Raw genomic sequence first — 22,982 nt, forward strand, 5'->3', positions numbered from 1 at the left:
ATAAATAATATAATTTATGTTTAGTATTAAAAATAAGATTATGTTTGGTATATTTTTATGTGTGTTAGTAAATATTTTGAACTTATTTTTATATATTATTGTAATTTTGTATGGAGTTTTATTTTTATTATATTTGCTTAAATATTAATTATTTATATGTATTATATTAATTTTGTTTTAATTTAAATTATTATATACATATTTTAATTTAAATTATATTATAATTATATTTTTATTTTAATTATTAGGTCTGATTTTGTAAATTATATTTTTTTTCAAATGTAAAACATTTTGCCAGGGGCTTATCCCCAAGCAAGGTGAAAAGTACTGCATTTTGCGAGGGGCTTTTCCCCAAGCAAAATATCTGACGCAGTCTGCCTCCTTGCTGACTGCTAGCTGGTGCCTACGTTTGCGTGTTGCAGAGAAGAAACTTGGTATTACATTTAGCGAGGGTATATGCCCCTGGCAATTTAGCAAAGTGTAACGCTCCTCGGTAATTAATTTGCGACCCCTTGTTTTTCTAGGGGAGCTGTCCTCTCGCAAATTTTTGTATTTGTGAGGGATTTTTGCCTCTAGTGAGGGGTTTAGCCCCTGACAAATTTGATTTATTCTTGTAGTGTTTCCCGTATACCAATTTTGAATAAAAATATTTGGATCATAAATACTATTTTTCATAAATAATATATTTTTTTCTCTAAATATTTAGGTATCATTTACAAAAATATTTGGATCAATATTAAATTTTCTTACATAAAAATATTTAAATCAATAATAGATTTTTTGGCCTATGTCATATTTGAATAAAAAATATTTGGATCATAAATAACATTTTTTGTATATAAAAATATTTAGATTAATTTAAATTTTTTCTCGTATACCGACTTCATTTTTGTTTAGGTATTATTTACAAAAATATTTGGATCAGTAGTAAATTTAGTAAAATTTTTTCCGTATACCATTTTTGAATAATTTTTTTTTGGATTATATATACCTTTTCCGTAAATAATAGATTCTTTTTCCCTATACAAATATTATTTTTATTTAGGTATCATTTACAAAAATATTTGGATCAATATTAAATTTTCGTATATAAAAATATTTTGATCAATAATAGATTTTTTAAATAAATTTTTTCTGTATATCATATTTGACTAAAAAATATTTAGATCATAAATACTATTTTTCGTTTATAAAAATATATTTATCAATAATAAATATTTTTGTGGAAGAAAAAAGTGAGAAAGTAATGAAATATTAAAAATATAAATGATGACATTAAAATATTTAAAATTGTAGGGAGAAGATAACATAACCGTAGCAATGTAACCTGCAAATCATATATAAAAAGGTTATTTTCCTCCTTTGATTGTCAATAAAATTGTCTTTTTATAATAAAAAAAAGAGAAAATTTTTAAATGTCTCACGTTTATATCATTTCTGTAAAGACAACGACACTGCTTCCACGGCTTTGTCTTGAAGCTAAACACGTCGGCGGATATCAATTCCGCTTCCAATTTAACATTTTTTTTTTCTCACATGTAGTACTATCTTTTATCGTTGTTGATTGTACGGCTGAGAATTGATTGGTTTGAGTTAGCGTGTTCAGAACTCATAAACTTAATCCAACCACTCTTCATCATGAGTCCAATGAATCATTTAATGCTAAAAACAGTTTTTTTTTTTGTTTGGAACGAGGGCCTAAGTCCAAAAGAAAAAACAGTTCTATTAGCAAAAATCTTTAGGGATTGTATTAGTTTTCCAAATTAAAATATTCTACTTCTCATTTCTTTTCTTTTAGAACGTAGAAGCTTTTAGTTTTATTATTTTGGGCGAAATATCCTGTATACTCTCTTTTATAAGTTAATTGACTATTAAAAACAAAAAAAATATTTAATCAAATATTTAGTTTTTGTTACAGATACTTATATTACATAAGACATAAAACTTTAATTAAACTAGTATTAGATTTTAGATGCGAGGAAGTTTTGCACCGACAATATTTTAATTATTCACCTCTAAAAAAATTGATATTTCAGTTTTTAACTACTTAACTACTTGACTGTGGGTTTTTTTTATCACTTATTGTTATCTTATGTTCATGAAAAATAAAAGTCAATAAAAACGTTTTGTTAATTATTATCATTTTCACATTCAAGAGATTAATGTATATGGTTGTAGTCTCCAACAGATTGAGTTTTCTATAAAAAACATGTTGTTTACCCTTTAATAGTCACTTAAATCAATTCAGTGAGACTCTAACTCCTAAACCTATATTCTTCTCCAACCCAACATGGCTACATCAATCTCAAACATACTCATAGCCTTTCCCAAAACCGAATCCACTTCCTTCTTCGGATCCAATTCCAACCACCTCAAATCCCAACCACCAAACCTACAAAAACCCTAACACCAAAAAAACTCACCACAAGATGCACCGCAACCCAACAAGTCAACACAATCCCAAACCTTATCAAATCCAAAAACACAAAACTAACCTCAAAACTAACCAAACTCCCAATCGAAAAAGCATGGCGAAAAATCCACGGCGAAGATGATTGGGAAGGACTTCTCGACCCAATGGACCCGATAATCCGATCCGAACTAATCCGTTACGGAGAATTATCCCAAGCATGCTACGACGGTTTCGATTTCGATCCATATTCAAAATATTGCGGCAGTTGCAAACACCATCACGAAGAGTTTTTCCCATCCTTAGACCTTCCTCACATAAAATACAACGTAACACGCTACCTCTACGCCACGGCGAACGTCAACGTCCCAGATTTCTTCAAGAAATCTCGCTGGCCAGATAAATACTGGTCCGAACATGCAAACTGGATGGGTTACATCGCGGTCGCAAACGACGAAGAAACAAAACGGATCGGTCGTAGAGACATCGTGATCGCTTGGCGAGGAACCGTTACGAATGTGGAATGGGTGGCAAATCTTCAAAACTACCTTAAACCTGTTTACAAAGACATTCCTTGTCCCGACAATGATGTTAGAGTAGAAGCAGGATTTCTCGACATGTACACAGATCGACAAAGGAAAGACGGTTATTGTAAATACTCAGCTAGAGAACAGGTTCTAGGCGAGATGAGAAGGTTGTTAGAGAAATACTCTGACGAGGAGGTCAGTATTACCGTAACAGGACATAGCTTAGGAAGTGCTATGGCGACGTTAAGTGCTTATGATATAGCGGAAACAGGGTTGAATGTTAGGGAAGATGGAACAAAGATTCATGTTTCGGTTTTTTCTTTTTCAGGGCCTAGGGTTGGGAATATAAAGTTTAAATGGAGGTTGGAATCGACTTTGGGAGTTAAGGTTTTGAGGGTTCATAATAAGCATGATTTAGTGCCGAAGTCGCCGGGGTTTTTGGTGAATGAGAAATCGCCGGCGTGGTTGTTGAAGATAGCGGAGGATATTGATATTCCATGGTGTTATACACATGTGGGAGTTGATTTGGAGTTGGACCATAAGATTTCGCCATTTTTGATACCTGAAGCAAACGCTGCTTGTGCTCATAACTTGGAGGCTCACTTGCACATACTTGATGGGTTAGTATTGTTCTGTCGCTACCGTGCATTTTACATATGGTCAACACTTTTAATTTCTTTTTTTGGGTATGTTTTGGTGAAACAAATTACTTTCTTTAATTGGTATGAATGGTATTTTCTCAAGAAATATTTTTACATCCAATTTTTACTGCATCATTAATTACATAATTGTGATAAATAGTTGACTATATATTTACTTCAAATAATATTACAAATTACCGTTGATCTTCTTATTGAATTAATTATAATTTTACTGTTAATGTTTATTCAAACAAATTAATTGTATAGTTTCTTAAATTGTTAACTTATAATATATTTTTGATGAAAAATACTATACTGTATAAGATTTAAAACATATTTATAAATGGAGATATTTGTTACTAAATTTAAGTTAGTATCAAAACAAATTTGAAGATAATATTAGAGCTTCAATCAAAATCCTTTTGTGATAGTTTGTGTCGGCTTTGGCTAATATGCATAAAGATCCAATGATCCAATGATGAAAGGATCCATAATAATCTATGTACGGTGCATAGATTTTTATCTATGCACGGTAACTGCAACCGTTTGTGTCTATAGTTAAAAATAAGGTGAATTCTTATTTACTCAGGGCCGGTCCCGACCTTTTAGAGGCCCTGGGCTAATAATAAATGGACCTCTAAAAAAAATTAAACAATTAACCTTAAATTTTAATTACATAATAATTTTTAAAATATTAAATAGTAAAATATTAATATATTTAAAATTTATGTTTATAAAAGAAAATAAAATTAAAATATTATTAAAGAATAGAGTAATTAATTTTAGAATTGGTGTTAAGAAATGGATGAAAAGCAATAATATTGCTGGTTGATAGTTAGTTACACCATTAAGTTTCAGAAATACTATATATACTTCGTTCCATATATAAACATAGAATGATAGCATGATGTTTCAGTGATGCAATTTTAGTTTAACTTTTCAACAAAATATATATATAAAATATTTTATTATATTACTAAAGTCCATCACCCAATTTTTGAGGCCCCATTTTGTTTTGAGTCCCTGGGCTGTGGGCCTGGTTGCTCTGGCCCAGGGCCGGCCCTGTATTTACCCAATTCAAAAAGTTGGGTAAAGTTACATTCAATGTAAATTTTTTTAGAAACAACAAAAAATTGTACTATTTTATAATTAATTAAATATAATAAAATTAAATGGAACATTGTGATTGGTTAAAGGTACATTACCCAACTTTTTATGATGAGTAGAAAAGTTGTCCTTTATTTGAGTGTATTTTAAAAGAAAATTATATATTACATTTTAAATAAAATGAGACTAAAAATTATAGCACTAACACTTAACTTGACATCCCTATAGGGACCAGTACTTTTTGGTGAATTATTTGTTTTCTTGTTGAATGATTGAAGGGACCAGTAGCTATATAATCCATCCCCATTCACAAGAAAACGTAGAATTAAAAATAACTTCTGTATTACACAATAAACACGCAACAAATTAAGGACCAGAAAGAGATATCTAATCCGACCTATCCACTTCACACTCACTGTCCTCTTAATGCTATTTTGTATCATAGCTTGTATAAGAAAAATATAATCACGCTAAGGAATCTATGAAAAGGATATTTTTATGTAAAAATATTGTCTACTTAATGAAATACTCACTCCGTCCCAAAATAAATGTCGTTTAAGGTTGTTACACACAGATTAAGAAAAGTAATGATTGAGTCAATAAAGATAACATTTTTACAAAATTACCCTTAATTACTATTGGGTGTTATATATTATCATATCTTGAAAAGAGTGTAGATAAGGGGTAAAGTTGATAAAAGTTAGTTAATATTGCATTGGGAAAGTAAATAGACTATTATTTTGGGACAACTTTTTAGGGCTAAAAAGACACTTATTTTGATGATGATGATGATGAACAGGTACCATGGGAAAAACCGTGAGTATGAAGCAACAACTTATAGAGACATCGCATTGGTGAACAAGGGATGTGATTTTGTGAAAGATGAGTTCTCTGTGCCACCAAAGTGGAGGCAAGAATTGAACAGGAATATGGTGAAGGCTGAAAATGGAAAGTGGATTCTGGCGCAACGACCACAAGTTGTTGACACACATCATGAAAATATTGACTCTTATCTCACGCAATTAGGCATCACTTTACCTAATAAAATCTAGTTCATTCAGTGGATCCATGACATATAAAGTAATACCATACTGTAATTTTGTATGCACAATTTTTTTTAAAAGCCAATAAAATTTATTAGATAAAACAAGTCATAAGTAATGCCTGCGTACCAAACTTAACGAAGGTTGGCGACTTGATTTTTTTTGGTCTACTCTGATTTTTTTTGTCACTGATATATTATTACTATTTAATTAAACGCGTATATAAATATTAATTTGTCATCTATTAAGGCTCTGTTTGGTAAAACTAGCTGATAGCTGATAGCTAGTAGCTTTTAGCTTGTAGCTGATAGCTTTTAGCTGGTAGCTGGTAGCTGATAGCTGGTAGCTGATAGCTGATAAGCTAATGTGAGTGTTTGGTAAATTAGCTGTTTCATTAGCTGATAGATACAAAATGACATTAATGACATTTTAATTAATGAGGGTAATAATATATTTTAGTTAAAATAATAAGGGTATTAATGGAAGAAAAACTCACAAGCTAAAAGCTACAAGCTCAAAAGCTACTTCAATTAGCTTTTGAAAAAAAAGCTAAAAGCTAGTAAAAAAAGCTACAAGTTAAAAGCTAAAATAGAGTTACCAAACAGAGCTTTTTTATTAATACGAGCTGAAAAGCTAAAAGCTAAAAGCTCTTTTTTTGGTCTTACCAAACAGACTCTAATAATTTTTTATCAGATTTTAATTCTTTATTATTTAGGATCTATTTGGTAAAATTAGTAACGGTTGATAAGTTAGTTGATAGTTTATAACTTATGGCTGATGGTTGATATAGTTTATAGTTTATAGCTGATGATTGATAACTAATAAGTTAATTAAAGTGTCTCATAAAATTAGTGGTTTTATTCTAGCTGATAAATGTAAAATGACACAAAAAGATATTTTTTATTAATAATTAAATATATATATTTAAAATAATTAAAATTTATAAGAATAATACTGGAAGAAAAAATGATAAGATATAAGATAAAACGCTATTTAAAATAACGTCCAAAAAATAAATTATAAGTTAGTAAAATAAACTATAAATTTGTGATAAAAAGACTCTTACCACACAGATTTTTTATTATCATACAAATTTATTTATAAGTTATAAGCTCAAAATATAAAATTTGCCAAACAAAATCTTAATGTACTAGCATCCAAAATGTACTAGCATCCAAACTGATATTTTCATTTCATTTTGATTTAAATATTTCTCTAAGAAAAAAATAAGTCATACACATGCCTATTAAACAAAAAATGTAGCATCATAACTGTAATAATGTTAACTTAACAGCAACAAATAAAATTCATTTAAAATTGCAAAAGAGGAGAAAAGTTAAACTAAATAAAACAAATGAAACCAAAAATAATTTAATAGTTTATCAATATGATATGAGACTCTGTTTCTAATGTACAATATCCTATGTGTTTGAGCAATATCTTAAGAGAATATTTTAACTCATCTCATGTGTCTCTTATGCATTATCTGAGTTGTCTAAAATATTTCTGCTTTCGTAGATGTATCTTTAGAAGTATTTTTTTTGTTTAACGTTGTTTTGTTCTTTAGATGCACTTAGGGAAGACTTCTTGAGATGCATCTACGGAAACACTTTATGTTATATTTGCGCCAGACTCTTCTCCTTCCTCATTCTTTACTTTTCATATTTTCAAACTCTCAATCTCTCTCAACATCAAAACTCAAAGTTCCACCAAAATCTGGTGTTTTCTATCGAGTTTGGCTTTGAACATCAACATCAACAATCAACACATTCCAACATCTTCAAAACTCAATAATCGATAAGTTTTCAAGTTATTTTCGAATTTTCATGTATAAAAGTTAGAATTCAATTTTTAGGTGTATAAATGATTGAATAGTTTTAGAAGCATTGTTTAGAGACAATGTAGGTATTTTTGGATGTGTAAAACGGAAGATCAAGCCACCAAAATGGAGTTTTTAAGCCCCTAGAATAGTGACAAATGCCATTGCTGCGTCCTTAGAGTTTCAGAATCTTTTGTAGATGCATTTATGAAACATATGAAACGTTAGGTCGTTCCGTAAATGCACCTACAGAACAAACTTAGATTTTTGAAATGTTAGGTTGTTCCATAGATACATTTACGAAAGGTTTCCGTATGTGCATCTACGGAAATTTATTTGTTTTTTTTCTTTTCTAGTTATAACTAAATTGTATCTCATTCAATTTCATTTATCATACAATGCAAATATTATGGCCGATCGTCCAGACTGCATTATATATAGGAGGACTGCACAACATACCTCCGTGTGACGTGCGCAAATGCAGGTAGTATCACAAGTTACGAATGTAACTGTCGTTCCTGCAGATGTACCTGCTACACTTATTCCACCAAAGGGGCCTTCTACATCTGTTCCAGTTTATGGACCTTCCATGACTATTACTTTATCACGAAGGCCTCGAGATGATGGTGACAGTTCATCACAGACGCCCTCCGCCCGCAAAGGTCGTCGGGGCAATTCTTCCACTCCTGTGCCTGTGCAAGTGACGCCCGATGCAGGATCTTCGGTGCCACTTCCCGAGGTGCACGAGGATGATGAGGTTTCGAAGCCTGTCCGTTACCTGAAGGGTCCTATAAATGCATCCTTGTTGATAGGGTATGCACATCATTCAGCCAGACATATTTGGAACGGGGAGGTAAATTTTCTTTGGTTATTACTTATTACTTTTTTCTTCAATTTCTGATTAGTTGTTTCTAACTCTGCTTATTAATAATAGTGTTTTTTTGAGAAATATTCAGGATAGGGGTCCCCAAAAGTTATACAACCACACCCGGAAGAATGCTGCTCTCGCGCAGCCTACTGAGCTGTGGTTCTAGGATGTTCTCGCAGCTTTTGGGCCGAGGGACCTATGTCAGGTCGGGTTTCAGACGATACATAATGGGATGCTCATGGAATTTGCAGAGAGGTGGCATCCAGAGACTTCGTCATTTCATCTTGCTTACAGTGAGATTATCATTAATCTTGATGACGTAGCATGCCTCCAGCATTTACCTATCATGGGTATATTCCTTGGTCAATGTACACTGACGAAGGTGGAAGCAGTGAAGATGCTGATTAAGGAGCTCGAGGCTGATCCTAGTGACGCACTTGAGGAGGTGGGGAGGACCCGCAAGGCACACATGAGGTTTTCCTTCTTGCAGCAGAGATATGATGCCGAGCTTCTTGCGGCACATAAGGCTACTAGTGACTTGGTAGATGTGGAGATACACAGAGAATAGGTGCTGAGATGTTACTTCCTATACTTGTTAGGCACCCAGCTGTTTGTGGACAAGAGCTCGTCGTACATATACGTCGTTTACATGAGGTACTTATCGGACACCGCACGTGTCCATGAGTACAACTAATGAGCGGCTACACTGGCGTACAACTATCATAGACTCGGAGAGGGATGCCTGTGGAAGACAAGGACTTTGGAGAGGTGTCGGGCTACACTAAGGCCATGCCGCATGCTAGTGCGTACATCCCACTCAGATGGAACCAAGTTCTGGATCCTTACAGGTTCTCTCTTGACCGCATGGCTGCAGAGTACATCCGATACGACTGCTATGCTGCTCACCATGAGACGGTTCCGTGGGATGACATTGCCCTATGTTCTGGATGGTTCGCTGCCTGTCAGGGATGTCAATGGGGCGGGGCGGGGACGGGGGATACATTCCCATCACAATCCCCGCCATTGAATCTATTCCCCATCCCCACTTCGGATCCCCGCTTCGGGGGAATTTTGTCCCCCATCCCCGTCCTCGCGGATCCCCGCGGGTCCCCACGGATCCCCACGGTTCATGCGGAGATCTATAAACATGATTTTTTTTATATATAATTTTAAACCAAATTAATAGTAAAAGCTTCAAAAACTAACCAATAAATATATTGTTTTTACAATATTTAATCTATAATATCGAACAAAAATTTCAAACTAAAAAAATGAAAAAATCATTTATATCACTCTTTTACTAACAATACATATATATTTTAAATTTGTGTATAAGATTAATTATATAAAATGTCAAATAAACTTACATAATAATTTAAAATTATATATAAATTAAGGACATTATGCTATTTTATTCGGGGCGGGGACTCCACGGGGCGGGGGATATTTACGCCACCCCCGTCCCCGAAGTGCCTTCGGGGAGACTTTGATCCCCATCCCCATCCCCGCGGGGGGAAAATTCCCCATCTTTGGGGCCCCAAACGGAGAATCCACACGGAGATCCCCGCTAACGAAGGCAAGTTGACATCCCTACTGCCTGTTCGTCCATCATTGTTCATCATATTCCAAAGCGCGTCATGCAGCAGTTCGGGTACTGTCAGATGATACCTCGCGACCCTCTTGTCTCCGCTCCTATCTTGATGATCCGTCGTGAGATAGATGAAGTCTTTGCAGACTAGGAGCATCACATGGTTCCTGCTGAGGCTCGGACGACCACATAAGAGAGAGACTAGAGCTGCGGCGACGGGTACATCACCTGGTACTATAGGATGTCACACTCATACATGATCTCCACTACACCGGGATCACCACTTAGACCAGCCCACAAGCAGATTTTGCAGACTCATCTGTCTCAGATGGACCATACTGACGATGTTCTTCCTTGGTGTCATGAGATAGATGCATGGCGTAGGCAGACAATGTCGATGGTTTATTCCTTGAGGGGTATGATAGCAGGTGTCTAGTTAAAGGTATCATTAGGGTGGAAGATGGGACATTTTTGTACCGTAGAAACCGTGCCAGGACTGGTGGGGCACATGACGGTAGATGCAGAGTAGCCAGCAGACGACGTGGTGTACGCAGAGGCAGAGGCGGGGCCAGAGGCAGAGGCAGAGGAGAGGCGCAAGATGATGTTCAACACACACAATAGTGGTGCCTGTGATTTTTTTGATATATGTATTTTGACTTCATTTCTGTACGTTACTTTGATTATGTATTCGACGATTTATGTATTCGACATTATGACCGACGATTTATACGATGTATTTTTTGTGCCTTTAAATTGCATTACTTTAATTTGATATTCCACAGATGTTATAAAAATTGAGTTTTGAATTGAAATGCATATGATTTGAAAATATAGGAGAGTGTTCCGTTGGTATATCTTCAGAACACTATGTTTTTAACACGTTTCGTAGATGTAGCTACGAAAGAATTGCTGAACTGAAATAATTTATAATTTCCCAATATTTACTATGGTTTTAACGCTTCCGTAGTTGTACCTACAGAAAAAACCAATTTTTTTTAAAAAAAGATGCTTCTGAAAGTGCATCTATAAAAATTAGGGACATTATTGAAATTTCGCCAAATATCTAAGATATTCAAGTGGTGTATTGAAATATTCTCTATCTTAAACCAAAATAATAACACTTATAATTAGTTCTCTCCGTTTTTGATGTGTTCTTCTTTAAGGTAAAAAATGAAGATGTTACAATAAAAAAAGTGGTATTTCTTTATTTATTCCAATCACTTATCCTCTAAAAATTTCTCATACCCGTTGTAATTCTTTATAGGTTATATTAACAAAACAAATATCATTTAAATGTGATAAATTAGGGGATTTTGTATTTGATATCTTCACCATATATTTCTTTCATTCTTCCTCGATATCTCAATTCATTTGTTTAGGAAATTGTTATCACTATATATATGGGGCCCGTTTGTTTTGGCTTTTTAAAAAAATGATTTTTATAGTGTTACTAAATTTTGTGAAATTTTTTTTTTACAAAGAAACTTTTTATAAAAGCTTCAAATGAAAATTTTGTTTGAATAGTTATTCCTAAAATGTGATTTTAGGTATTTCATCTATTTATGGGGAAAAAATTTGGATATCAAAATTTCAAAAAATCACCTAATTTTGAAGCTATTTCAAATAGATTTTCATAAAAATCATTTTTGAAATACAACTTTTTAAAAAATTATGATTTTGACTAAGTTTTGGTCTTCAATTATGTATGTTTATGTTATAGGATGTCAAATTTAGTGTTTGATTTTAGAAAAAACAAATATAAAAAAACTTGTAATATTTTGAAAAACGGTTTTAGAAAATCTATTTTAAAAAATATAAAAAAAAATTCATTTTTTTAAAGCTGAAACAAACTGGCCCATAAATTGGTTTTGTGTTTCACTTCTGTAACTAATATGACTCTTATAAAGATTAGAATTGTCGACTCTTATAAAGGTTATAATTAGAGATGACAGTGAATATTCATGCACACGAGTATTAGTTCCTCACTATATGTCTTATTTAGTAGATATGACATTTATACCCGTTCATATTCGTGAGGGTATATACGAAATGAATATCCGTGAATTTTGAGATATTCACAAATATTAAAAAAATAACAATAAATATTACTACCTCCGGTCCTATTTATAAGAAAAAATTCTTTTTTCAGATACATTGAATAAATAATGTATCTGGACAATATGTTGTCCAGATACATTACTTATTCAATGTATCTAAAAAATGAATTTTTTCTTATAAATGGGACCAGAGGGAATATTATTTTTGGAAAAACAATATAATTAATTAATTTTTTTATCTCTATTAAAAACAAAATATTTTTAAATTTAATCTATAATAATAATAATAACAAAAATAAATCACCTTCATTTTATTTCTTCTTTTATCAAATAAATAAATTTAACAAAATAATAATAATTACATATTCAATTAAGTAATTCTAATCATATATATAAATAATAATAATTTTATATTAAACAAATTAATATTTAAATAATTTTGTTAATTATTAACGGATACAAATACTCCCAGGTACGGACACCCTAAAGTCCGTATTTGTGTCTGTAAAAAAATGGATAATTAAATATCCGTTTATTTTATTTGTACATATCCATTAAACCATTTAACCCGTATACGTGACGAATTTTATCCGTGGATACAAGGTTTTTTTCAACCCGTATATGCGACCCTGTAATTTTAGTCCCTCTAAAATTTTTCTTTAATGAATGGTGCTTACAAATTTTTTTCCCTAACTTTGGCCCCTCTTATTAATTTCTACTAACAGAGGTTGCCGTAAATCTCCTCCGACGGCGCTCCTCCATCAAAACATCACCCAAGAATATCACCTCACCCTCTTCTCAGCGCGAATCCACCCATGGAACTCAACTCCTCTGATTTTACTGCTAACCTCTCAAATCATTGAAACCCTTATGAACCCTAAATCTAAAAAATCAAAATTAAATGATGAGGAAGAGGAATCAGAGGGGACAAACATAGGAGTTTTACTCAGCATGGCTCAAGCATTCATGGGGTTTCAGGAAAAGTGAATGGAGATGAAGAAATCTGGATAGCCTATATTTTTTCAATTTTCTTGATTTTTTCCTGTGTGCCTCTGTTTGTTGTTGTGTTGTTGTGGTGTTATGGTGTTTTTGTTGTTGAGAGGTTGTGAGTGGAGTACTAAGAGTGAGGATAATTGACACTATGTGAGGAAGAGAATATTAATTTGAAGCTTAGAGAAAAAGGTTAGGGTCGAGGGAGGTGAAGATTGTAGAGAACCAGTGATAGTGAGTTGTTGAATGAGAGGAAGAAGATGAAGGTGGAGAGAATGGTGAAATGGTGTGTTAGTGGTTCCAAGTTTTTGCAGAGGGTGAAGATGGGAGATGAAGGTGTAATTGAGAATGGTTGAGGTTCTGAAGCTCAGAGAGATGGATGGTGCCACGTCAGCCTCAGTTAGTGGAAACTAACGAGAGGGACCAATGTTGAGGACGGAAAAGTTTGTGAAGACCATTCATTGAAGAAATTTTTTAAAGGGACTAAAATTACAGGGTCGCATATTTATAGGAACTAAAAATATATTTAACCCTTTATTTAATCATAGTAGTCACTGATATGTTTATTTCATTTGAATCTCAAACTGTAAAATATGAAACAACAAAATATTATAAATAAATAATGTAATGTAGCTTAAGTTTATCAACAACAATATTTATGGGCTCGTTTATTTTGGTTTTTTTTAAAAATAATTTTTATAGTGTTATGTAATTTTTGTAAAAAAAAATTTTCATGGATATTTTTTCAAAATGTTATTTTAGATATTTCATTTTTCTATTGAAAATTTTTTTAACATGAAAATTTTAAAAAATCACTTGATTTTTAAAGATATTTTAAATATCACTCTTTGAAAAAAAAAAAGGTGATTTTGACTATATTTTGGTCTTCAATAATATTTGTTTAGGTTATAAGATGTCAAAAATAATGTTTCAATTTAGAAAAAAGCGAAAAACAAAAAATTTGTTATATTTTGAAAAACAATTTTGTGAAGTCTATTTAAAAAAAATACAATTTCTTTTATTTTTTTAAAGCTGAAATAAACGGACTAATATTTATATGTTATCTCATGTGAGCTTAAAAAAATACGGGCACATAAATAATAATAATAATAATAATAATAATAATAATAATAATAATAAGAGTTTAAAGGTAGTGCACTGATAGTGTAAACAAACTTTACACATAAATCCAATCAAAATCCTTACACTTGCCATGTCATATTAATTTTTTAAAATTAAAATTGTGTTTTAATTGGATGCATGGTTGTGATTGATTGACAGTGTAAAAATATTTTACACTGTCCGTGCATATCCCTTTTTCTCTAATAATAATAATAATAATAATAATAATAATAATAATAAGAGTAGTGCTATCTACTAGTAGGAAGCAATTTGAAGAAGAAATACACGAATGAATATGTGTCACTATTTTGTAGTAAATTATAAATTAATTTTAAATTTAATTTTCTTTTTAATAGGGATCATAGAGTTGTGGTGACCATGGATAATTGAAATCTATTATTGCATTTTTTATTTTTTCATTTTCTTACTAATAAGCAATTTCCTAATAATAATAAGCAATATTGTTGATGTTGTTTGGTTTCTTTTATACACTCGCCGGTGAAGGTGGTTTCAAATTCAGGGAAAATGGAAATAACATTCAACTCAACAACGGCAAGAGGTAAACTTCTTTCAAATTCTGGCCACCATGATTTCGATTTCATTTCTCAATTCAAATTATTTCATCTCCGATCATATTTCTCGCCGCAGTTCCTTCCTTGCCGCTAACTAAATCCGACGCTCGCGATCGGAATCCGTGCTCACTTTCCATCGTGCCGCGTAACGAATTCGTGCAGCTTTCTTCTTCTCCAACGCGCTTTCGCACTAACAAGAATTCTCTCTTCAAGGTACATATCGATAATCGATTCATCATATTTATGTTATTCCAATAATTCATTTGCATGTTTGATATTCCACAAGCGCTATTGTTAATTCAGTTTTGGTACTTTTTCCCCTCGCTCTTTTAGGTTTTATCTGCTGAAAAGAATCATGTTCAAGTTGTAGAAGGAAGGTATACAGTAAAATTATATAGTGTTACTAATTTGATTGTTTAATTGAGATGCTTTAGTTACTTTTATGGATTTGCAGTGGTGTTGATGAGATCTATGATGCATTGGTTAATCGAATTCTGCCTCTGCCGTCAGTGTCGTTAAATCCTAATTATAAGTAAGTTCCTGCTACTAGAGTTACAGAAGTGAGAAGCCGGTAAAGTTGCTTATGAGTATTGAATATTAATGCAATTGTGTATAATGAAACTTGTTCTTTCAAAATGATGCATGTCTGTTACCAGCCGGCCGGATGTGTATTGTGTATATAGTAGTACCATTTAATGTGGGCGCATCACTTGTTTTGTTTCCTATATGCTTTGATGATTGTTGTTATGTCATCAGTCCCATTCATCTTATCATTTTGCAGAAGATTTCTTGGTTTGTCATTACTTAAACTAAACCTTCACCTAGTTGTCATGTAAGAAAACTTTCTTAATTGTATTTTATTGTTTCAAAGTATGCAATTATTCTATTGCTAACACTTCTGTTTTCCAGATTTTCTATGTCCTTCTATGTTAAATTTTCAAGTAGAAAATCATCTTTATCTTCTTTGATTAGATGTGTTTCCGATGCTAGGTTATTTGTTATTTGTTATTTCATAAACTTACAAATAAATTAGTTATGTCTCCCTCCTTTTCGACTATTGGTTTTGGGAGGTTGGCAAACTAGAAGATAAAACGTATGTATCTTGCTTTTGTGCGCTATTCCTCTATGTATTAATTTAACCTTCTTATTTTTTATGATGCTGCACAGGTTTTTTGTTGGCCTGGCTGGTCCTCCTGGTGCTGGGAAAAGCACAATAGCACATGAAGTAGCTAGACGCATAAACAAGCTTTGGCCAGAGAAAGCTTCTTCCTTTGACTCCCAAGTTCAACCTCCTAATGTCGCTGCTGTGATTCCCATGGATGGTTTTCATCTTTATCGTTCTGAACTAGATGCAATGAAAGTTAGTATCGTTATATTGCTCACAATATTTGTTATCCATATAGTTTTATTTCTAGTTAATTTCATTGTTCATATTAGTGAGCTAGAATTGGTAAGTTGTAGCGATCAAATTGTATGTCGTTGAAAGTGATATGATTGATTGATAGACTATCATTTTTCGTGTGATAGAGCAAGGAAATAGTTTGGATAAGAACATGTTCTGAAGTTTTGCTTATTGATTTCTTTCCTTGAAGACTAAATTGATGTTTCATTTAGTTCAGACTAATGGGATATTAGAATCCATATTTATCATCATGAATGAATGATCATAATTCTGACATTCTAATACTTAAGTGATCTTATGTTTTGCTATGATTCTAAGTGATCTTTTTAATAATAGAATCCCGAGGAAGCGCACGCCAGAAGGGGAGGTGAGGTACCTCTTCATATTCCCCACCATTCTCAAACACTATTCATAGAAAAGCATTAATCTTTTCATTGGTCTATCAGCTCCATGGACATTCAATCCTACGCGCCTTCTTACGTGTCTCAAGAATCTAAGAGTTCATGTAAGGTTTACAAGTTTTTAAAGATCTAATGGTATTATTTATTTCATTATTATAATTATTACTGTTGTTGTTGTTATTATTATCATCTTTTATGGCTTGAAAACTCTAGAATTGTTATATGACCATAACATCTTCCTCTCTCTCAAATAATATGTATTATCTTTATTGGCCAGTTCTTGAGTAAAGCTAGGATGAATATAAATAATTGTAAACATCTGTGCATTGGCGTTGAAATAGTTCTTATCCGCTTTGTTTGATTGCATTTTGGTGTAACATAATTCTTCAGGGATCAGTTTATGTACCATCATTTGATCATGGTGTTGGGGATCCAGTGGAAGATGATATCTTTGTCAACCTTCAGTGAGTATCTTAACATTTCGGTGGGCCCACTTGTCAACATTTTATTATCTTGTTACAAAACATGATATATTCTAAATAACAGTTGATCATACATTTTAAGCTAACATTAAAAAAAGAAAGGAGAAATGACTATTATGAAGGGGTCAGTATTTTCCTCCAGACTATTAAAAGATTAAAATTATGTTGATATTTGAATTTTGTTATGAAATCTGTTATCTTAAAAACTTTGTAAGGCCAGCCTATGGTAATTCTAATTAAAAAAAATGCCAGTAATATCTTGTGTTTTTTTAAGATAACAGATTTCACACACTTAACAACTATAGATATTTACTGCAACATTTGTATCATTATTTCATTGTTTGTGCCCAATGAGCTATCTTTTTACAAAATCAAGGGTAATTAATTTTTTATATAGTTGCTACTTGCAACATGCACATTCAATTTATTTTCCTATTTCATGAACATACTCATTTCTTTTCTTCCTTTCTGTAGACATAAAATCATTATTATTGAAGGTAACTATTTGCTTCTGGAAGATGGGGTATGGAAGGATATTTCATCTTTGTTTGATGAGAAATGGTAAGTACTGGATTTTTTAAATATTTTTTCCATTGCCCTTGATAGTTTTGGAAGTTGTATGTGAACTTGTGTTTTCTGCTAGGTGAAAATTCTGCTATGAAAATTACATTTATGGACTTGTGTTTTCTAAACCACATTCAGATTATCATTAGCATTTGCTTGTTTCATGCCAGGAATATGTCATTGTTGTTGTGTTTACATAGTTATATATGGTTTTCAGAGCCCAAGTATAGAGGTTCCATAGATTTTTTCCTATAAATCTAATATTTGGCCAAACCCTCACACTACTTTAACTTGTAAAAGAATATTTACTTATGCGAGTTTATTCAGCTAGAAGAACATATTCATGTGATATCATGCACTTTCGTTTTCCTTTTTTTATTCTGCGGTATGTATTATTTACCCAATACATTTTCATGGATTAGGTAGTTCTCTATTTTTTTTTTTTGGAATTATACATATTTTAACTTAACATAATAAAAGTCTTGTCTTGAACATTAGTAGCCTTTCTAATGCATTATTTGTTGAAAGAGTTAAACGAAATCTCAGAATCCATTTCTATTTTTTGACATTATGATTGGTGTATGTTGTCCATGCCTCTTGTTAGCAAAAGGCACTTTCAACCGGGTAGAACTTGCATTATGCTTATGATCAGAAGAGACAACCTAAACAACCTATTTGACATGGTCGGTTGATTATTGTGAAGATTTGACCCTTGGCTTCCCAGTTTTAAAATATATATACATATTCTTACACTATCAAAAAATATACAACCTAGCACAAGGCTACTATATGCATTTTCAATACTAGGGAATTATCAGGGTACCAGTTAGCTTAATTTGTTTGTTCTTATTTTTTTCAAGGTTTATTGATATTGACATTGACAAAGCAATGCATCGAGTTTTAAAGAGGCATATCTCTACTGGTATTTTCGATACACTTTTTCTGGATATTTTTCTATATATCAACTTCCACGCGTAGGAAATTCATTTTGTATTTACATTAATTTTTCTTTTCCCATTCCAATCTATAGGCAAGCCTCGAGACATTGCTAAGCAGAGGGTAAATTTCACATCTTACAACTTGTGATGCTTATTTATTTTTCTAATTATCTGTCGAGTTGAATGTTCATTATATATTTGTTCTATTGTTTTTTTGGCAATGATTTATTTACTACTTTCAACATATTCATAATGCAGGTAGAGAACAACGACAGACTCAATGCAGAACTTATAATGAAGTCTAAGAAAAATGCTGATATAATAATTAAGTCAGTTGATTTTTGAGGAATCTGTTTGTACTTAAGTCATGCAGAACTTGTAATGAAGTCTAAATAAAATGCTGATATAATAATTAAGTCATTGATTTTTGAGAAATATGTTTGTACTAAGTCATGCAGAACTTATAATGAAGTCTAAGAAAAACGCTGATATAATAATTTAGTTGTTTTTCGAGGAATCTGTTTGTACTAAGTCAAGTTGAAACGAACAAGAAAAGTAAGCATTATAACTTTAGAAGTATGTTAAACAAAGAGAGAATTTTCTTGCTATAATACTGATGCAGGTTTAAACAAATAGAGAAGTTTTGGTGATGGTGATAGCTTAGCATGTTAATTGATTCCTTCCGTTTTTAGGGTAAGAATGACATTGTGGAAAATTTCACTGTTGTTTTGAGTGATTTTAATTTCATTTGATGGGTTTTTATAGCACATTATCACACTATTTTCGATACATGTAGTTAGCACTTTCAACAAACACATGAAAATGTCTAACGTGTTACACTCTTTTTTTAAAGAATATGTAGTTGGCACTTTTTTAAAGAAATTTTGGTAAACAATGACAATTTTGATTTCACTTAAGATCTTGGGACGAATTGTATAAAAATCATAAATTTGAAATATATTTGATAATGAATGTCGAAATTAAAAAAATTGTAATAAGTGAAACAAAGTAAATGAAATTGAATTTATAAATGAAATGCAAATGCATAATTGATTCAAATCACTTGCTTCTCGCAAACAATTGGATATTTTGAGTATATAGAATTTGTTTAAAATTGTGGACCTCTAATCCTACAAACATGAACTGCTTATATACTAGTTCTAACATAACCGTCACCAACGACTGATTAAGCAACGTTCAACACGTCTTCATTTCCATGCGTCTTTCGTCTTCGATACACTTCCATGTGTCCCTAGTAACTGTCTGGTCTTATCTATTTCCCATATTTCGATAATGTTAATATCTGCAGTGGTAACATTAAACTGAAAGCTTCCAAACTTCCCAGTCCCACAATTCGAACATCTTGTCTTTGACTCGACCTGACGCTGATATTCATACTTCGACCGACATTCCAATGCATGTCTCGATCGTATGTAACTCAGACAAACAGGTCTTTTAGTCGATAATGATTAATTTCAACTAAAGTACAACTAAAGTTAATTTATCACCATTGGGATTGTCTTTAAACCTCTCATTCAAGTTGTGTTGAAAATATGAGGTAACAAATTGCCCCCAAAATGCCATTTTTCGACAACCCATATGTCGAAAGGAATAAAGGTGGCATAATTGATTGGCTTTCGACACTGTTCAAGTCACTTTGTTGACTTCAGTGTTATCATTGCGCCTTTCTGCAAAACATCACTTCTGATAGATTTTGGGGCTATTCATCATTGTTCCTAGTTTCTAGTTCCTAGGAGATCTTGGGCGATAACTTCCCACTAATTTCCACCATCCTTTTCACTTCTAAGAAAACAAAACGTCTTCAAACGCCAACTGTTTCGCCACTTGTCGTACATCTATCAGATCATAAAACCTTATATAGACTCGCTCCCACTTTCTCTTCTCATTTTGTTTCATTCACATTCTCAATTTTCATTCCTTGCTCAAAAGGAAAATAAACCTTTTTCCTTGTTTTTTTCCTAGAAAAATGATGGCAACCACTTTAAATGATGCAACAACCACCAGCAACATCCCTCTTGCGTACACTATTTCAGATTTTCAGCATATAGGAAGATTTGGAGAGAAACCATGTTCCTGAACCGTCGTTGGAAAAAGAGAAAAACACTATTTGGAGTTCACATGTACTTATCCCATTTTCTCTTTCTGACAAAACCTTAGCATTTTTAGGTCTATTTCCAACTCCAAAATCCCATCCTGAGAAAGTGAAAGCTTTCTTTCCTTGTTTTTCCGCTGCTATGCTTTATGCGCTCGTACAATGTGCCCTCGACTTAAGGTTTATGGATTAACCCGTGTGCGTCTTTCGATCAGCTCCCCTTAAAATAAAGACCACCTTGCATGGTTAAAGAAAGTGTAAAGTAAAAGACAAGCACAATGGGAATAACTAGGTATCTTTGACCTTATCCAAATTTATAGAATTGGCCCGAGATACAACCCTTGTATGTTGCTTGCCTCAATATTTCTTTAGGAAGGATAGACATATAGTTTCCAACTCCCTTGGGGAATGATTACGCCAACTCTATTCGACGTAGCACCCATCACTATCCTTCGACTCACAGGAGATACATTTGATCCCACTTTAGAAACCACAACTGGTGTTGACTTTTGAATCGACCATGCTGGCTTTAAAAACTATATTGTTGATCATCATTAAGAGAGGACCAAAGAGGTTTCCTACTTATAATATATTAATTTTGTGACTCTCTAGCTTTCTTAATACCTTTTATTCTCAAGCTCTTTGCAAATAGCTAAACAGAATATTCCTTTAGTGACCCTACTTCATGAAGGTCGAAACGTAGGTTTGGGCGAATAACTCCTGGCCAATCTGTACAAAGCTTTAGGCCTTGCTTCCTATAAATTGAAACACCTCCCTTATATCAGCAAAAATACCTCATCTCTGGACCCATGTGGCTTCTATAACTATGGTTGAATGATAATTTTGAGCCACAATTAAAGGTTACTGATCAGTGCATTTTTATGCACGTCCTTTCATGTTTGTACTCAGACATTTCATTGCTTTATTTTGATTATTTTTATGTTTTAATGTGTTTTTATATTTTAAATTATTTTAACACTTATTTAATTTTCGCACTTTATTTTTCAGCTTAAGCAGTCTGCACGGAATCAATCATAATTGGAGTTCCGAGAGTCCAATTGAGGCGTTCTAATAATCGCCGGAAAGCTAAGAGAGAGAGCTACGACTTTCATGTTGGAGTCGAAGTCAGATTCAGAGTCTATTATTCCCAGATTTGAGTTTGAAGCTGCAACACTAGTTTATTTTCAGTTCTGGGTCGTTACTAGTGGGCCGAGTTTTGTAATTCGACCCAGTTGGGTCATAAACATATTTTGGCTGATTCTTAATAGGTCTAGCAGCCGCAGTACTGTTCATGACAAACACTATTCATGAAAATTTGAGTTTTGTACGATTTCATGGAGAACTAATCCATCTGAGTCGATCTACCGTTTTCAGGTTCTAATACTATGAGATTAGTATAATTTTACAATTTAATTTCTATTCCTTTCAATGATATTTTGTATTCTTGTATTCTTAATTCAATTGTATGAAATATATTGATTCAATTTGGTTGATTGTATGATCCTAACATAGACACGTTATGTTTGCTTAATTCGTACCGTGTCTGATCGATCGTGTTTGCTTAATTCATGATAATTTATCCTGTTTGCTTAATTCGGACATTAGGATCGTACATCTTGCAAACCTCACTGCGCTTGTCAATGAGTTTGTATCCAAATAGGAATGGAATCCGCTTAGGATAGTGAAATTATAATAATCGATGATTGGTAGGAATCGGATCGGTAGATTGGCTTATTTTATAATCACTTTTTCAAAACAACTTATTTCAATAATCACTTAATTCATAATCACTTATTTTGTTTAATCGAAACTTAAATCAAACCCCCCAATCGATTTTGTTCAGTTGATAAAAAACAAGAATCTTTGAGAACGATATTCGAGTCACTTGTCGCTATCTACAGTCTTTTCAAAATAACTCGTTATTGATCCGTGTGCGACAGCAGATCAAATTGGCGCCGTTGCCGGGGATTCTTATTATTATTAACTAATTTTAGAGTCATAGGTATAGGGTTCTTGCTAGCATTTTCTTATTTTGTTGTTGTTGTTGTTGTTGTTGTGTTTGTTGATTTTTAGGGTTGCAATACCAGTTACAGACAGTGGTAAGTTTTCTAGCCTATCAGGTAAGTTTCAAAACCTACTGTTTCGATTTGCTCCAATTTTTTTCCAGAAAATCAGAAAAAAGTTCAAGGAACAATACTCCTTTAGAATAGAATTCTAAAAGATTTCGACCATAAAAATCACAAATTCCTCTTTTTTCTATTTTTAATTAATTTTTTACTGTTTTTATAGTGTCAAAAAATTCCAAAATAATTCTCAAAATTTTTATTTGTCTTCATTA

At 32.5% G+C, this 22,982-nt stretch overlaps 2 protein-coding genes across 3 annotated transcripts; both read left to right on the top strand.

Moving 5' to 3' along the window:
• Positions 1-2,268: 2,268 nt before the first annotated feature.
• On the top strand, positions 2,269-5,835 carry LOC131610123 (phospholipase A1-Igamma1, chloroplastic-like; the record flags this gene model as incomplete). Its single annotated transcript, XM_058881997.1, has 2 exons — positions 2,269-3,557; positions 5,485-5,835. Coding segments are annotated over 2 exons (1,542 nt in total), but the record flags the coding sequence as incomplete, so codon positions are not given.
• Positions 5,836-14,573: 8,738 nt separating this feature from the next.
• LOC131610124 (ATP-dependent kinase-like protein notR') lies at positions 14,574-19,048 on the top strand. 2 transcript variants are annotated; one of them, XM_058881998.1, is made up of 12 exons: positions 14,574-14,731; positions 14,821-14,957; positions 15,078-15,121; positions 15,199-15,276; positions 15,912-16,104; positions 16,483-16,513; positions 16,593-16,651; positions 16,938-17,011; positions 17,504-17,590; positions 18,454-18,515; positions 18,624-18,652; positions 18,790-19,048. In XM_058881998.1, the coding sequence occupies exons 1-12, from the start codon at positions 14,698-14,700 to the stop codon at positions 18,874-18,876; spliced, it is 915 nt and encodes a 304-aa protein (XP_058737981.1). In that variant the 5' UTR covers positions 14,574-14,697; the 3' UTR covers positions 18,877-19,048. The 2 variants fall into 2 exon arrangements, with proteins under 2 accessions (XP_058737981.1, XP_058737982.1); XM_058881999.1 differs by lacking the exons at positions 14,574-14,731; positions 14,821-14,957; positions 15,078-15,121; positions 15,199-15,276 and adding an exon at positions 15,283-15,576.
• The last annotated feature ends 3,934 nt before the right edge of the window (positions 19,049-22,982 follow it).

The sequence above is a fragment of the Vicia villosa genome, linkage group LG6, assembly GCF_029867415.1.
Source record: "Vicia villosa cultivar HV-30 ecotype Madison, WI linkage group LG6, Vvil1.0, whole genome shotgun sequence".
Taxonomy (NCBI): domain Eukaryota; kingdom Viridiplantae; phylum Streptophyta; class Magnoliopsida; order Fabales; family Fabaceae; genus Vicia; species Vicia villosa.

Excerpts from the sequence above, each read along its gene's own strand:
- LOC131610124 (XM_058881998.1), top strand. The coding sequence starts at position 14,698 with ATGGAAATAACATTCAACTCAACAACGGCAAGAG. Across the intron at positions 14,732-14,820 it reads CAACTCAACAACGGCAAGAG|TTCCTTCCTTGCCGCTAACT; the intron begins GTAAACTTCTTT and ends TTCTCGCCGCAG. Across the intron at positions 18,653-18,789 it reads GAGACATTGCTAAGCAGAGG|GTAGAGAACAACGACAGACT; the intron begins GTAAATTTCACA and ends TTCATAATGCAG.